Below are 15,696 nucleotides of genomic sequence, written 5' to 3'. Positions count from 1 at the left end.
GGTATTCCTCGTCGACGCCCAGGTTCGCCCCGAGATCGTCGTCGTACCTGCCCTCCACTAATCCCCTATAGAATGACTTCGTTGTGATGCAGCCGCTCAAGGTCGCCCCGGGACGGCAAAATTGTTGCAGAGCAACGCGACACTCACGGTGCCATTCGCAATTCCTCGGTCTCTTTTTGATCCACGACTGCAGCTCGGTCATGGAGACGAGCTGCGGGAAAGCGCGTCGCACAAACGGCGACCACACCTGCTCACCGTCGTCTACGTAGAGCCGGAGATGTCGCAGTTTCAGCGCATGTCTGCGCATCATCAACCACGGCATGCCCAGCCCTCCTTTCAGCGGGTGTTGGCAACAAACGGATCGCCTCACCATCGGAACTCTTCCTTTCCACAAAAGGCGGAAGAGGATGCGCTCCATTTCGGTGATGGCGCGATCGGGACAAGGCACGACGGTCAGGCGGTATTCGATGACGGATGCAATGTACGCGTTCGCCACCTCCGCCCGACCTTTTAGGGACAGCTTCCTCTCGGACCATTGCCGGCAGAGAATGTCCACCCTACTCGTCATCTCGTCCCAGTTTTTCTCCGTTTGCAGGTCCGGACCGAACCAGACTCCGAGCAACTTGACCGGACCGTCCGTCCAGCGTCCCACTACTGAGGCGCTGCCGGACGGTATGGGCTTGCTTCTCCAGGTGCCGAGCAGCAAACCCACCGACTTATCCCGGTTGATTTTCGCTCCCGTCACCGCTTCGTAGTCTTTCAGCGTCTCGCCGACAAGCTCGATGTGCTCGTGGCTAGACGCTATGACGGTGACGTCGTCCGCGTATGCCGACACGCTCGTCCCGCACCCCAGTTCTCGCGGGATGCCCCTCAGCGTCGCCAGCTTCCGCAGCAGTGGCTCGAGAGTCAATACGTACAGGAGCGGCGACAGGGGGCATCCCTGACGAACCGAACGTGCAATGTCGAAGGGTCCCGATAGACGTCCATTGACGCGAACAACGGAACGGATGCCTGTGTACAAGGCAGCCATCCAGCCGCGGAAAACGGGACCGAAGCCGGCCGCTTCGAGGACGGCCTCCAAGTATCGATGGTCTACCCTATCGAAAGCTTTCGATTGATCCAAATTGATCAGGGCCCCACCCATGCCAGGTTCCTTAACTATCCTCTCTATGATGTAGCGCATCAGATGGAAGTTGTCATGGATGCTCCGGCCCGGCACGGCGCACGTCTGCTCCGTGCCGACCAGTTTCTCGATGACAAGCGCCAACCGCTTGGCTAACACCTTGGCCAAAATTTTCATGTCTGCATTGAGCAGAGTGATGGGCCTAAAGTTATCTATGGCGTCCCCCTTGTTTGGATCTTTCTTCAGCAGCGTTACCGCTCCTCGGCTCACAAAACCGGGAATGCTCCCGTTCTGCTGCCAGTTGCAGTACACGGCCGCCAAGATGTCTCCAAACAAGTCTGGCATACAGTTGTAAAGCTCGTAGGGCAGACCATCCAAACCCGGAGATTTGTCTGTCGAGCAACCCGCCATCGCGTCTCTCACCTCCTCCGCCGTGATGACCCCTTCGCAGCACTCCGCCTCTCTTGCCGAGAGTCGTGGCAAGCTGTGCAGGTAGGCACTAAAGTCCACCCTGCCTTCTCGCTCGCCACTCCTCCCGAACAGTCGGGCAAAATGCCGCTGAAACGCTTCGCACATCTTGCTCGGCTCGAGCAATTCGCGCCCCTGTTCGTCTACCAGAGACCGGATGGTGGCTCTGTTACCCCGCTGCGCCTCCGCCACCCGGGCCTCTCGTGCGGCTCCAACACCTTCATTCCTCAGAGCACGCATCCTTGCCCTGACAGCACACCCTTCGTGTTTAGCATTGAAGTGTTGGTCGAGGGCCAACCTCGCCGCTAAAACGTCGGATGCGATGCCACTTCGCAATGCCTCTTCTAACTTTATCACTAGCTCCCCCTTTACTCTGTTCCTCTCTACAGCTAGTGCCCTGCTATAACTTATTGCTTCCGCCCTTACTGCTCTCTTGAGGGCAAACCACCATTTGTTGTTGACGATGGCTCCCGTCAAAGCCCTCTTTACTAACGTGCTAATCCGGTCTCTGAAAACTTGTCTCGACGGGAAAGACGCGTTTAGTTTCCAGTAACCGGGACCCTGCCTATGTGCCTTATCTAAGTCTAGCGTACACGTCACAAGTTTGTGATCCGTGTAGCTGACTATGTGGAACTGTGGACATCCTAAACTATCTCTATCTCTTGTCCTACACACTATCTTATCTAGATACGATCTCGACGACCCAATGCGGTTGCTCCAAGTCCACGTTGGCACATTTGGGTGGTACCTGTCAGACAACTGGAAGCGTCTGAGCAGGTCTATGAGGCCTTTGCATCCCCTTCTAGTTTTGTCACTCCCCACGTAGTCTAGATGCGTGTCCAAGGTAGCATTCCAATCCCCCACTAAAAGTAAGGGACGAGACGTTCCCAGGAATACTTCTAGACGTCGAAAGAAGTCCGACCGACCTGTTAAAGGAGGCACATAAACTGCCAGCAACCGAAAAGCGCCTCCATCGCTGCCGTCCCCATCTAGGACAACCAGTCTACCCTCCGGGTCCGTAAATATCGTCTTTACTTGGAGATCCAGACTCTTGCGAAAAAGAACCGCCGTGTCACTACCGCCCATCCTCGTCAGACAGGGAGAAAAATAAATGTTAAACTGTCCGCCAAACATGGACTTTAGGGCCCGCGGTTCATGGAGTCTGGTCTCAATAATGGCTATGATATCCAAATTGTGTGACTTGATGTCATTTAAGAGGTACCCTTGTTTCCAAGGGGACCCTAAGCCACGCACATTCACACAACCAATCTTCACCATGATTCTATTTATACGTGTGCTTTAAAGCACAAAACAAAAGAACAGAGTGTTACTTGCCGTTAGAAAGTTTTGTTTCCTCCTTGGATTTTTCACCAAGGAGGCTATTGTACAATTTCTTGCACAAATATTTCTGGAATCCCCCTACCGAGTTGGGGTAGAGGGATTTTATTGTGTTGTGTAATGCTGGTGTTACATGAATAATTTTAATGTGGTTTGGCGGTGTTGTACGTGGGTGGTTGTTGGTTTTGATATCGTTATTTGTGATGTTTGTTTTAGAGTTGATGTAATTCATCAACTCTGTGTTTGTACTGTCTATTGCTGTTAGCATTGTTTTTTTTTATATTACTATTGGTGTTAGTAGTATTTTCGGGAGATGTGAATCTCCCTGCTTTGTTTGTGTTTGCATTTTGTTTTGTTTTCTTCTTACTGCACTTCCTCTTTCCTTTCGTAGCTATTTTCCACTCCTCCCCACTCTCTTCATCGGATGATGGGAGATCTGAGGAGTCAGAAAGAGGAAACGGCAAATTTTGTGCGTCTGTGTGTGTTTCTGTGAGTGTTTGTGTTGTTGTTTTTATTGATGTTGGCTGCTTGTTATTTGTGTGTGGTGTATGTGATATGGGGGAGGGAGAGGCAGTCTTGGAATTTTCTTTTTTTCTTCTGATTTTGCAGTTTCTGTTGTCTTTTCTGTTGTGGTTATTGCTGATATTTCTGTTGTTGTTTTTTATGTTGCTGGTGGTGTTGGTAGTAAGGTTTTTCTGTTGGGGGTATTTGGTAGTTGCTTCTGCTGTTGTTGTTGTTGTTGTTGTTGTTGTTGTTTTTGTTTAGCGGCCAGAGGGCAGTCCTTTTTCAGATGTGCTTCGCTGTTGCATAGGTAACAGCGAGGTCGCCTTCCCTCTACCACCACATACAGCTTGTGGTCCTCTGCCAATCTAATGTTTGGAGGAATTTTCTGTGAAGCCTCCTTCAATTTTATCTGTGCTAACATTTTCTACACGTCTGGTTTTTGTGTTTACCAGTTTATAAATGATGCACTTTTTGTTTTTCATTTCTATAATATCTTTTGGTATGTTTATTCTGACATCATCTCCTTCTTTCGTAAGAAGGGATTTTGTGACTTTTATTTGTTTTTGTGTGAATGTCACTATTGTTCTTTTTTCCTTTAGAGCATTTGCGAAATTTGTTTTTGTTGTGCTGGCGGACATGTTCTTCTGGATATTTTTGTTTACGTTGGTGTATATACTGCCTGGTTCAAAGGTGGTGGTAGTGGCAGCAGAGTTTGTTGAACAGGTGATGGTGTCATTGCTGACGGCCGATAACTTTACGTCCTTGTTGCTGCTGTTGTTGTTGTTGTTGTCGTTGTTGTTGTTGTTGTTGTTGTTGTCGTTGTTGTTGGTGGTGGTGATGATGGCGTCAGCAGCAATGGTGCTTACGTCAGAGACATTTGTGACGGTTTTTACGCATAGTTTTGTAACCTTGGTTACAGTCTTGTTTTTGTTGTTGGTGTTGGTGTTGGTGGTGGTGGTGGTGGTGGTGAGAGGGCTGTTAGTAGCTGTAATCACCGTCTTTGTGACGTTTACAGCAACTGCGTACCTGTCACTGTGTGAGCACGCGCTATTCTATTCTTTTTTCTCCTCTGGCATCTGAAGCCTCGGGAAATGCTTGTCAAAAGAACAAGACAAGCGTTCCAAAATTATGTTTCTCGACATTTTTCAAATGTCAAGAAGGAAATTTTTGTATTTTGCTAGGGCCGAAACTGCCCCTGGGGGCCAATTCCTGCCCTTGAAAATACACACAAATGAAGCCTAGGTGCTTCGCAACAAAATTATTTAAAAATTCCAACAAGATGTGTACAATAAAAGGTCAAATAAAAGTTTACCTTCGCAGCCGATGTGACAGCACGTCCGTGAGAAGAGATAGATAGATAGATAGAAAGATAGATAGATAGATAGATAGATAGATAGATAGATAGGTTTCTTTATTAGCCACACAGGGCTCAACACAGAGGGGACAAAATACAAATGTAGAGTTTTTCTTTTCGAGGGGGTCGAAAACAAAGCAGAAAAAAAAAAAAAAAAAAAGTGGGGACAACGATGAAAAAAAAAAAAAAAAAAAAAAACATCGCAAAACGTTTGGGGTATTTACAAAAAATACGAAATAATACAAAAAATTCCCAATAAATGGGGAGGTTATCCGTGGAAAGAAAAACCTACGAAAAGACCACGGTAACCTCGGTCTTTAGCGTCACAGTTTGTTAAATAAAATTTCTCTGTTTACAAAATTTTAAAACGTTTTATAGAATCATGGTCAAGGTGGCTTCGTCATTTATACGTGCCATTCTTGCTACATGTATCCATCTTTTTTCGAAACATTTGCTAGACAACACTTGCCTCTCTACTCTCACCTTCCTTTTCAAGTGATACTTGAAAAAGTTGATGAGAGATTGACCAGAGAGGAAAGTATTTGTCTCTAATCCTTTCAGACGCGTCCACCAGATGCATTCTTTGGCCATAGCCACAAGTACGATAAATACAGCTCTTCCTTCCCGTTTAAAGGAAGGAGGCGTGACGATATTGACGATAGACTCGGTTGCTAAACCGACTCGTCCCACACGCGACAGCAGTCGTTCGACATAAGCCCACAGCTCCGAAATGGTTGGACACTGCACGAGTGCGTGCAGAACGGTTTCATCGCTCTGACCGCATCTCGGGCAGGTCGGGGCCACATTTCGCGAGCCGTGTCTATAGAGCTTATCCCGAACGGGTAGCGCCTCTCGGTAACACTGCCAGGCCAGTGATCTCTGGAAGTTGTCCATAGGTCCCGGCCCGAAAGTCGTCCTGAACAGGCGGGTCAGGTATTCCTCGTCGACGCCCAGGTTCGCCCCGAGATCGTCGTCGTACCTGCCCTCCACTAATCCCCTATAGAATGACTTCGTTGTGATGCAGCCGCTCAAGGTCGACCCGGGACGGCAAAGTTGTTGCAGAGCAACGCGACACTCACGGTGCCATTCGCCATTCCTCGGCCTCTTTTTGATCCACGACTGCAGCTCGGTCATGGAGACGAGCTGCGGGAAAGCGCGTCGCACAAACGGCGACCACACCTGCTCACCGTCGTCTACGTAGAGCCGGAGATGTCGCAGTCTCAGCGCATGTCTGCGCATCATCAACCACGGCATGCCCAGCCCTCCTTTCAGCGGCTGTTGGCAACAAACGGATCGCCTCACCATCGGAACTCTTCCTTTCCACAAAAAGCGGAAGAGGATGCGCTCCATTTCGGTGATGGCGCGATCGGGACAAGGCACAACGGTCAGGCGGTATTCGATGACGGACGCGATGTACGCGTTCGCCACCTCCGCCCGACCTTTTAGGGACAGCTTCCTCTCGGACCATTGCCGGCAGAGAGTGGCCACCCTACTCGTTATCTCGTCCCAGTTCTTCTCCGTTTGCAGGTCCGGACCGAACCAGACTCCGAGCAACTTGACCGGACCGTCCGTCCAGCGTCCCACTACTGAGGCGCTGCCGGACGGTATGGGCTTGCTTCTCCAGGTGCCGAGCAGCAAACCCACCGACTTATCCCGGTTGATTTTCGCTCCCGTCACCGCTTCGTAGTCTTTCAGCGTCTCGCCGACAAGCTCGATGTGCTCGTGGCTAGACGCTATGACGGTGACGTCGTCCGCGTATGCCGACACGCTCGTCCCGCACCCCAGTTCTCGCGGGATGCCCCTCAGCGTCGCCAGCTTCCGCAGTAGTGGCTCGAGAGTCAATACGTACAGGAGCGGCGACAGGGGGCATCCCTGACGAACCGAACGTGCAATGTCGAAGGGTCCCGATAGACGTCCATTGACGCGAACAACCGAACGGATGCCTGTGTACAAGGCAGCCATCCAGCCGCGGAAAACGGGACCGACGCCGGCCGCTACGAGGACGGCCTCCAAGTATCGATGGTCTACCCTATCGAAAGCTTTCGATTGATCCAAATTGATCAGGGCCCCACCCATGCCAGGTTCCTTAACTACCCTCTCTATGATGTAGCGCATCAGATGGAGGTTGTCATGGATGCTCCGGCCCGGCACGGCGCACGTCTGCTCCGTGCCGACCAGTTTCTCGATGACAAGCGCCAACCGCTTGGCTAACACCTTGGCCAAAATTTTCATGTCTGCATTGAGCAGAGTGATGGGCCTAAAGTTATCTATGGCGTCCCCCTTGTTTGGATCTTTCTTCAGCAGCGTTACCGCTCCTCGGCTCGCAAAACCGGGAATGCTCCCGTTCTGCTGCCAGTTGCAGTACACGACCGCCAAGACTTCTCCAAACAAGTCTGGCATACAGTTGTAAAGCTCGTAGGGCAGACCATCCAAACCCGGAGATTTGTCCGTCGAGCAACCCGCCATCGCGTCCCTCACCTCCTCCGCCGTGATGACCCCTTCGCAGCACTCCGCCTCTCTTGCCGAGAGTCGTGGCAAGCTGTGCAGGTAGGCACTAAAGTCCACCCTGCCTTCTCGCTCGCCACTCCTCCCGAACAGTCGGGCAAAATGCCGCTGAAACGCTTCGCACATCTTGCTCGGCTCGAGCAATTCGCGCCCCTGTTCGTCTACCAGAGACCGGATGGTGGCTCTGTTACCCCGCTGCGCCTCCGCCACCCGGGCCTCTCGTGCGGCTCCAACACCTTCATTCCTCAGAGCACGCATCCTTGCCCTGACAGCACACCCTTCGTGTTTAGCATTGAAGTGTTGGTCGAGGGCCAACCTCGCCGCTAAAACGTCGGATGCGATGCCACTTCGCAATGCCTCTTCTAACTTTATCACTAGCTCTCCCTCTTCTCTGTTCCTCTCTACAGCTAGTGCCCTGCTATACCTTATTGCTTCCGCCCTCACTGCTCTCTTGAGGGCAAACCACCATTTGTTGTTGACGATGGCTCCCGTCAAAGCCCTCTTTACTAACGTGCTAATCCGGTCTCTGAAAACCTGTCTCGACGGGAAAGACGCGTTTAGTTTCCAGTAACCGGGACCCTGCCTATGTGCCTTATCTAAGTCTAGCGTACACGTCACAAGTTTGTGATCCGTGTAGCTGACTATGTGGAACTGTGGACATCCTAAACTATCTCTATCTCTTGTCCTACACACTATCCTATCTAGATACGATCTCGACGACCCAATGCGGTTGCTCCAAGTCCACGTTGGCACATTTGGGTGGTACCTGTCAGACAACTGGAAGCGTCTGAGCAGGTCTATGAGGCCTTTGCATCCCCTTCTAGTTTTGTCACTCCCCACGTAGTCTAGATGCGTGTCCAAGGTAGCATTCCAATCCCCCACTAAAAGTAAGGGACGAGACGTTCCCAGGAATACTTCTAGACGTCGAAAGAAGTCCGACCGACCTGTTAAAGGAGGCACATAAACTGCCAGCAACCGAAAAGCGCCTCCATCGCTGCCGTCCACATCTAGGACAACCAGTCTACCCTCCGGGTCCGTAAATATCGTCTTTACTTGGAGATCCAGACTCTTGCGAAAAAGAACCGCCGTGCCACTACCGCCCATCCTCGGCAGACAGGGAGAAAAATAAATGTTAAACTGTCCGCCAAACATGGACTTTAGGGCCCGCGGTTCATGGAGTCTGGTCTCACTAATGGCTATGATATCCAAATTGTGTGACTTGATGTCATTTAAGAGGTACCCTTGTTTCCAAGGGGACCCTAAGCCACGCACATTCACACAACCAATCTTCACCATGATTCTATTTATACGTGTGCTTTAAAGCACAAAACAAAAGAACAGAGTGTTACTTGCCGTTAGAAAGTTTTGTTTCCTCCTTGGATTTTTCACCAAGGAGGCTATTGTACAATTTCTTGCACAAATATTTCTGGAATCCCCCTACCGAGTTGGGGTAGAGGGATTTTATTGTGTTGTGTAATGCTGGTGTTACATGAATAATTTTAATGTGTTTTGGCGGTGTTGTACGTGGGTGGTTGTTGGTTTTGATATCGTTATTTGTGATGTTTGTTTTAGAGTTGATGTAATTCATCAACTCTGTGTTTGTACTGTCTATTGCTGTTAGCATTGTTTTTTTTATATTACTATTGGTGTTAGTAGTATTTTCGGGAGATGTGAATCTCCCTGCTTTGTTTGTGTTTGCATTTTGTTTTGTTTTCTTCTTACTGCGCTTCCTCTTTCCTTTCGTAGCTATTTTCCACTCCTCCCCACTCTCTTCATCGGATGATGGGAGATCTGAGGAGTCAGAAAGAGGTAACGGCAAATTTTGTGCGTCTGTGTGTGTTTCTGTGAATGTTTGTGTTGCTGTTTTTATTGATGTTGGCTGCTTGTTATTTATGTGTGGTGTATGTGATATGGGGGAGGGAGAGGCAGTCTTGGAATTTTCTTTTTTTTCTTCTGTTTTTGCAGTTTCTGTTGTCTTTTCTGTTGTGGTTATTGCTGATATTTCTGTTGTTGTTTTTTGCGTTGCTGGTGGTGTTGGTAGTAAGGTTTTTCTGTTGGGGGTATTTGGTAGTTGCTTCTGTTGTTGTTGTTGTTGTTGTTGTTGTTGTTGTTGTTGTTGTTGTTGTTGTTGTTTTTGTTTAGCGGCCAGAGGGCAGTCCTTTTTCAGATGTGCTTCGCTGTTGCATAGGTAACAGCGAGGTCGCCTGCCCTCTACCACCACATACAGCTTGTGGTCCTCTGCCAATCTAATGTTTGGAGGAATTTTCTGTGAAGCCTCCTCCGTGATGTGGAGAAGGATTTCCAGATTTTTCCCTCCCCAGTTCTTTTCCTCTCCGACCGTAATCTCCAAAATATTTGCCTCCTCCATTTCCAGGCACACGGCCGATATCAGCCATTGGGTGTCCACCTCCGATGGCACATTTTTTATCATAACTTTGGTCACTCTCTGTCCTAGATAACTCGGTATCATTACCAAGTCATCTGTGCGGAGAGAGAGTGTCGAAAATTGTTTAGCTAAATTTTCATCCAGAAACCTTACTTGCACCGTTCCAAATTTCCTTCCCCAGGTGACATGATTCTGATAAGGCCAAATTTTTCTAAGACAAACTTCAATTTTATCTGTGCTAACATTTTCTACACGTCTGGTTTTTGTGTTTACCAGTTTATAAATGATGCACTTTTTGTTTTTCATTTCTATAATATCTTTTGGGATGTTAATTCTGACATCATCTCCTTCTTTCGTAAGAAGGGATTTTGTGTCTTTTATTTGTTTTTGTGTGAATGTCACTGTTGTTCTTTTTTCCTTTAGAGCATTTGCGAAATTTGTTTTTGTTGTGCTGGCGGACATGTTCTTCTGGATATTTTTGTTTATGTTGGTGTATGTACTGCCTGGTTCAAAGGTGGTGGTAGTGGCAGCAGAGTTTGTTGAACAGGTGATGGTGTCATTGCTGACGGCCGATAACTTTACTTCCTTGTTGTTGCTGTTGTTGTTGTTGTTGTCGTTGTTGCTGTTGTTGTTGTTGTTGTTGTTGTCGTTGGTGGTGGTGATGATGGCGTCAGCAGCAGTGGTGCTTACGTCAGAGACATTTGTGACGGTTTTCACGCATGGTTTTGTAACCTTGGTTACAGTTTTGTTTTTGTTGTTGGTGTTGGTGGTGGTGGTGGTGGTGGTGGTGGTGGTGAGAGGGCTGTTAGTAGCTGTACTCACAGTCTTTGTGACGTTTATAGCAACTGCGTTCCTGTCACTGCATGAGCACGCGCTATTCTGTTCTTTTTTCTCTTCTGGCATCTGAAGCCTCGGGAAATGCTTGTCAAAAGAACAAGACAAGCGTTCCAAAATTATGTTTCTCGACATTTTTCAAATGTCAAGAAGGAAATTTTTGTATTTTGCTAGGGCCGAAACTGCCCCTGGGGGTCAATTCCTGCCCTTGAAAATACACACAAATGAAGCCTAGGTGCTTCGCAACAAAATTATTTAAAAATTCCAACAAAATGTGGACAGTAAATGGTCAAATAAAAGTTTACCTTCGCAGCCGATGTGACAGCACGTCCGTGAGAAGAGATAGGTTTCTTTATTAGCCACACAGGGCTCAACACAGAGGGGACAAAATACAAATGTAGAGTTTTTCTTTTCGAGGGGGTCGAAAACAAAGCAGAAAAAAAAACAAAAGTGGGGACAACGATGAAAAAAAAAAAAAAAAAAAAAAAAAACATCGCAAAACGTTTGGGGTATTTACAAAAAATACGAAATAATACAAAAAATTCCCAATAAATGGGGAGGTTATCCGTGGAAAGAAAAACCTACGAAAAGACCACGGTAACCTCGGTCTTTAGCGTCACAGTTTGTTAAATAAAATTTCTTTGTTTACAAAATTTTAAAACGTTTTATAGAATCATGGTCAAGGTGGCTTCGTCATTTATACGTGCCATTCTTGCTACATGTATCCATCTTTTTTCGAAACATTTGCTAGACAACACTTGCCTCTCTACTCTCACCTTCCTTTTCAAGTGATACTTGAAAAAGTTGATGAGAGATTGACCAGAGAGGAAAGTATTTGTCTCTAATCCTTTCAGACGCGTCCACCAGATGCATTCTTTGGCCATAGCCACAAGTACGATAAATACAGCTCTTCCTTCCCGTTTAAAGGAAGGAGGCGTGACGATATTGACGATAGACTCGGTTGATAAACCGACTCGTCCCACACGCGACAGCAGTCGTTCGACATAAGCCCACAGCTCCGAAATGGTTGGACACTGCACGAGTGCGTGCAGAACGGTTTCATCGCTCTGACCGCATCTCGGGCAGGTCGGCCCCACATTTCGCGAGCCGTGTCTATAGAGCTTATCCCGAACGGGTAGCGCCTCTCGGTAACACTGCCAGGCCAGTGATCTCTGGAAGTTGTCCATAGGTCCCGGCCCGAAAGTCGTCCTGAACAGGCGGGTCAGGTATTCCTCGTCGACGCCCAGGTTCGCCCCGAGATCGTCGTCGTACCTGCCCTCCACTAATCCCCTATAGAATGACTTCGTTGTGATGCAGCCGCTCAAGGTCGACCCGGGACGGCAAAGTTGTTGCAGAGCAACGCGACACTCACGGTGCCATTCGCCATTCCTCGGCCTCTTTTTGATCCACGACTGCAGCTCGGTCATGGAGACGAGCTGCGGGAAAGCGCGTCGCACAAACGGCGACCACACCTGCTCACCGTCGTCTACGTAGAGCCGGAGATGTCGCAGTCTCAGCGCATGTCTGCGCATCATCAACCACGGCATGCCCAGCCCTCCTTTCAGCGGCTGTTGGCAACAAACGGATCGCCTCACCATCGGAACTCTTCCTTTCCACAAAAAGCGGAAGAGGATGCGCTCCATTTCGGTGATGGCGCGATCGGGACAAGGCACGACGGTCAGGCGGTATTCGATGACGGACGCGATGTACGCGTTCGCCACCTCCGCCCGACCTTTTAGGGACAGCTTCCTCTCGGACCATTGCCGGCAGAGAGTGGCCACCCTACTCGTTATCTCGTCCCAGTTCTTCTCCGTTTGCAGGTCCGGACCGAACCAGACTCCGAGCAACTTGACCGGACCGTCCGTCCAGCGTCCTACTACTGAGGCGCTGCCGGACGGTATGGGCTTGCTTCTCCAGGTGCCGAGCAGCAAACCCACCGACTTATCCCGGTTGATTTTCGCTCCCGTCACCGCTTCGTAGTCTTTCAGCGTCTCGCCGACAAGCTCGATGTGCTCGTGGCTAGACGCTATGACGGTGACGTCGTCCGCGTATGCTGACACGCTCGTCTCGCACCCCAGTTCTCGCGGGATGCCCCTCAGCGTCGCCAGCTTCCGCAGTAGTGGCTCGAGAGTCAATACGTACAGGAGCGGCGACAGGGGGCATCCCTGACGAACCGAGCGTGCAATGTCGAAGGGTCCCGATAGACGTCCATTGACGCGAACAACCGAACGGATGCCTGTGTACAAGGCAGCCATCCAGCCGCGGAAAACGGGACCGAAGCCGGCCGCTTCGAGGACGGCCTCCAAGTATCGATGGTCTACCCTATCGAAAGCTTTGGATTGATCCAAATTGATCAGGGCCCCACCCATGCCAGGTTCCTTAACTACCCTCTCTATGATGTAGCGCATCAGATGGAGGTTGTCATGGATGCTCCGGCCCGGCACGGCGCACGTCTGCTCCGTGCCGACCAGTTTCTCGATGACAAGCGCCAACCGCTTGGCTAACACCTTGGCCAAAATTTTCATGTCTGCATTGAGCAGAGTGATGGGCCTAAAGTTATCTATGGCGTCCCCCTTGTTTGGATCTTTCTTCAGCAGCGTTACCGCTCCTCGGCTCACAAAACCGGGAATGCTCCCGTTCTGCTGCCAGTTGCAGTACACGACCGCCAAGACTTCTCCAAACAAGTCTGGCATACAGTTGTAAAGCTCGTAGGGCAGACCATCCAAACCCGGAGATTTGTCCGTCGAGCAACCCGCCATCGCGTCCCTCACCTCCTCCGCCGTGATGACCCCTTCGCAGCACTCCGCCTCTCTTGCCGAGAGTCGTGGCAAGCTGTGCAGGTAGGCACTAAAGTCCACCCTGCCTTCTCGCTCGCCACTCCTCCCGAACAGTCGGGCAAAATGCCGCTGAAACGCCTCGCACATCTTGCTCGGCTCGAGCAATTCGCGCCCCTGTTCGTCTACCAGAGACCGGATGGTGGCTCTGTTACCCCGCTGCGCCTCCGCCACCCGGGCCTCTCGTGCGGCTCCAACACCTTCATTCCTCAGAGCACGCATCCTTGCCCTGACAGCACACCCTTCGTGTTTAGCATTGAAGTGTTGGTCGAGGGCCAACCTCGCCGCTAAAACGTCGGATGCGATGCCACTTCGCAATGCCCCTTCTAACTTTATCACTAGCTCCCCCTCTTCTCTGTTCCTCTCTACAGCTAGTGCCCTGCTATACCTTATTGCTTCCGCCCTCACTGCTCTCTTGAGGGCAAACCACCATTTGTTGTTGACGATGGCTCCCGTCAAAGCCCTCTTTACTAACGTGCTAATCCGGTCTCTGAAAACCTGTCTCGACGGGAAAGACGCGTTTAGTTTCCAGTAACCGGGACCCTGCCTATGTGCCTTATCTATGTCTAGCGTACACGTCACAAGTTTGTGATCCGTGTAGCTGACTATGTGGAACTGTGGACATCCTAAACTATCTCTATCTCTTGTCTTTCTGATAGACTAATTCATTTGCTATTTCATAAAATATAATACAGCAGATAATAAGGAAGAGTAATACAGTCGTGCCATTGCAAAACTGAAACACCGAGTTCATGCCTTTTGTCAATAGGCTCAGTCTAGTATGTTGGTTAATTATTTCATCTAATTTTTCATTGAGATTTATGCGTCCCTGAAAGATTTCTCGTTTGGAATCTTGAATATCCGGTATTGTCTTTCTAACCGTCTCTGATAAATACTCAAATTCTTCTATGAAAATTGATGTTAATGCTTCATACAATTTCTGTAATGGCAAACACAGCATAGAATTCCATATCTCCATCGTGAAATTCAGTATTAGCATAAACGCAAACAACTTATTGTCTCGTGATAATGGAAAAGCTAAGACCTCCATAAAATATTCCGGATCACTTAAAATTATCGGTAAAATAATTTGGAATATAGCGGACATGACAAAATTAGTACATGCATTGATCACAATATTTGATACACCATATTTGTTGTACCTCTTCATTAATATATTACTTGGGCATATCGGAATATAAGTTTGAATATCATCGCTCAAAGCGTTCACGTGAGTTCGTTTCCAGGTATAGATCAATGTAAATATACCTGAGATCATCTTCATCATCAGCATAAAACATTTTCCTAAAATATATTCAGTATTCTTTGATGTATAACTTGCTACCATAAACCATATGAAACGTAAAATATCAAACGCTGGGATTAAATAGATTATAGGGAGGAGGCATAAATACAGAAATCGTGTTTTCACATCAGATTTTTTCCAAATTTCTAAACTCATTTTAGAAGGAATGGAACATACAATTGCAAGACGTCTGAGTTTCTCCAGGTATTCCTTCAAAGGGCAATATTTTACGGTATTTTGAGAGTCGTCGTTCGTTCTCATATGAACTGAATGTGATTCCGGAATTTTGGGGCCCGATTTAGATGCTTCCATGAGTTTCTTAGTTTGTTGATATAACTTGGTATGATATTAGAAAAATTTCTCTCACTGGCTGTTTGCTTCTTTGTAATGTGTTGTGAACTCTTCTCTGCTACATTCATTAATACTAATGAGTGGATGCACAATTACCATGAATTATAACGACACCTTTATTTATTCTAACACATTCGATCTATGCAGATCATTTCTATTAACTACTGTTTACTCTAAAGTAAACCTGAATGTGGGATCGATATTATCTGTTTCCTTACATCCTGTCTTATCAACTATGTTTCTTTCAGTTAGTGAAACATTTACAATTTCCTTGTTAAGTCTTACCGACGCTTAAGGGTCGGTTTCCCGGATTCATTTGAAAATATATTAAAACTACGTAAACCCTGTGCATTTATCTTTCTTTCTTTCTTCATATATATATTATATATATATATATATATATATATATATATATATATATATATATATATATATATATATATATATATATATATGTATATATGTATATATATATGGTATAACGAAGAAGGATGCTTACTAGTTACGTATGTAACAATTTCTAAAAGTACTAAGAAAAAGATGTTATTAAAGAGTTGACCGTCTGGAAATATTTTTTATAAATTCATGTTCTAAGAAATTTTTATAATTTGGATTTCTCAAGTTTATTGAATTTTTTAAACTCCAATTTCTCGCAAATCTAAATATTCACTGCGTCCAATTCATCGCAAATTT

At 47.7% G+C, this 15,696-nt stretch overlaps 2 protein-coding genes across 3 annotated transcripts in view; both read right to left on the bottom strand.

Annotated features, from left to right (window-relative positions):
- Nucleotides 1-15,696, bottom strand: part of LOC106880487 (uncharacterized) — a 127,472-nt gene that overhangs the window by 79,341 nt on the left and 32,435 nt on the right. The window lies entirely within an intron of this gene.
- LOC149134303 (uncharacterized) lies at nucleotides 13,984-15,064 on the bottom strand. The gene has a single exon (XM_089356882.1). The coding sequence runs from the start codon at nucleotides 14,962-14,964 to the stop codon at nucleotides 13,984-13,986; it is 981 nt and encodes a 326-aa protein (XP_089213008.1). The 5' UTR covers nucleotides 14,965-15,064.

Source organism: Octopus bimaculoides, chromosome 8 (assembly GCF_046866305.1).
Source record: "Octopus bimaculoides isolate indiv1 chromosome 8, ASM4686630v1, whole genome shotgun sequence".
Taxonomy (NCBI): Eukaryota; Metazoa; Mollusca; class Cephalopoda; order Octopoda; family Octopodidae; genus Octopus; species Octopus bimaculoides.
The sequence above is the reverse complement of the archived record's forward strand: the minus strand, read 5'-3'. Positions and strand labels throughout refer to the sequence as shown.

Bases quoted from the DNA above. Each gene is read 5' to 3' on its own strand.
- LOC149134303 (XM_089356882.1), bottom strand. From the start codon at position 14,964: ATGGAAGCATCTAAATCGGGCCCCAAAATTCCGGAATCACATTCAGTT.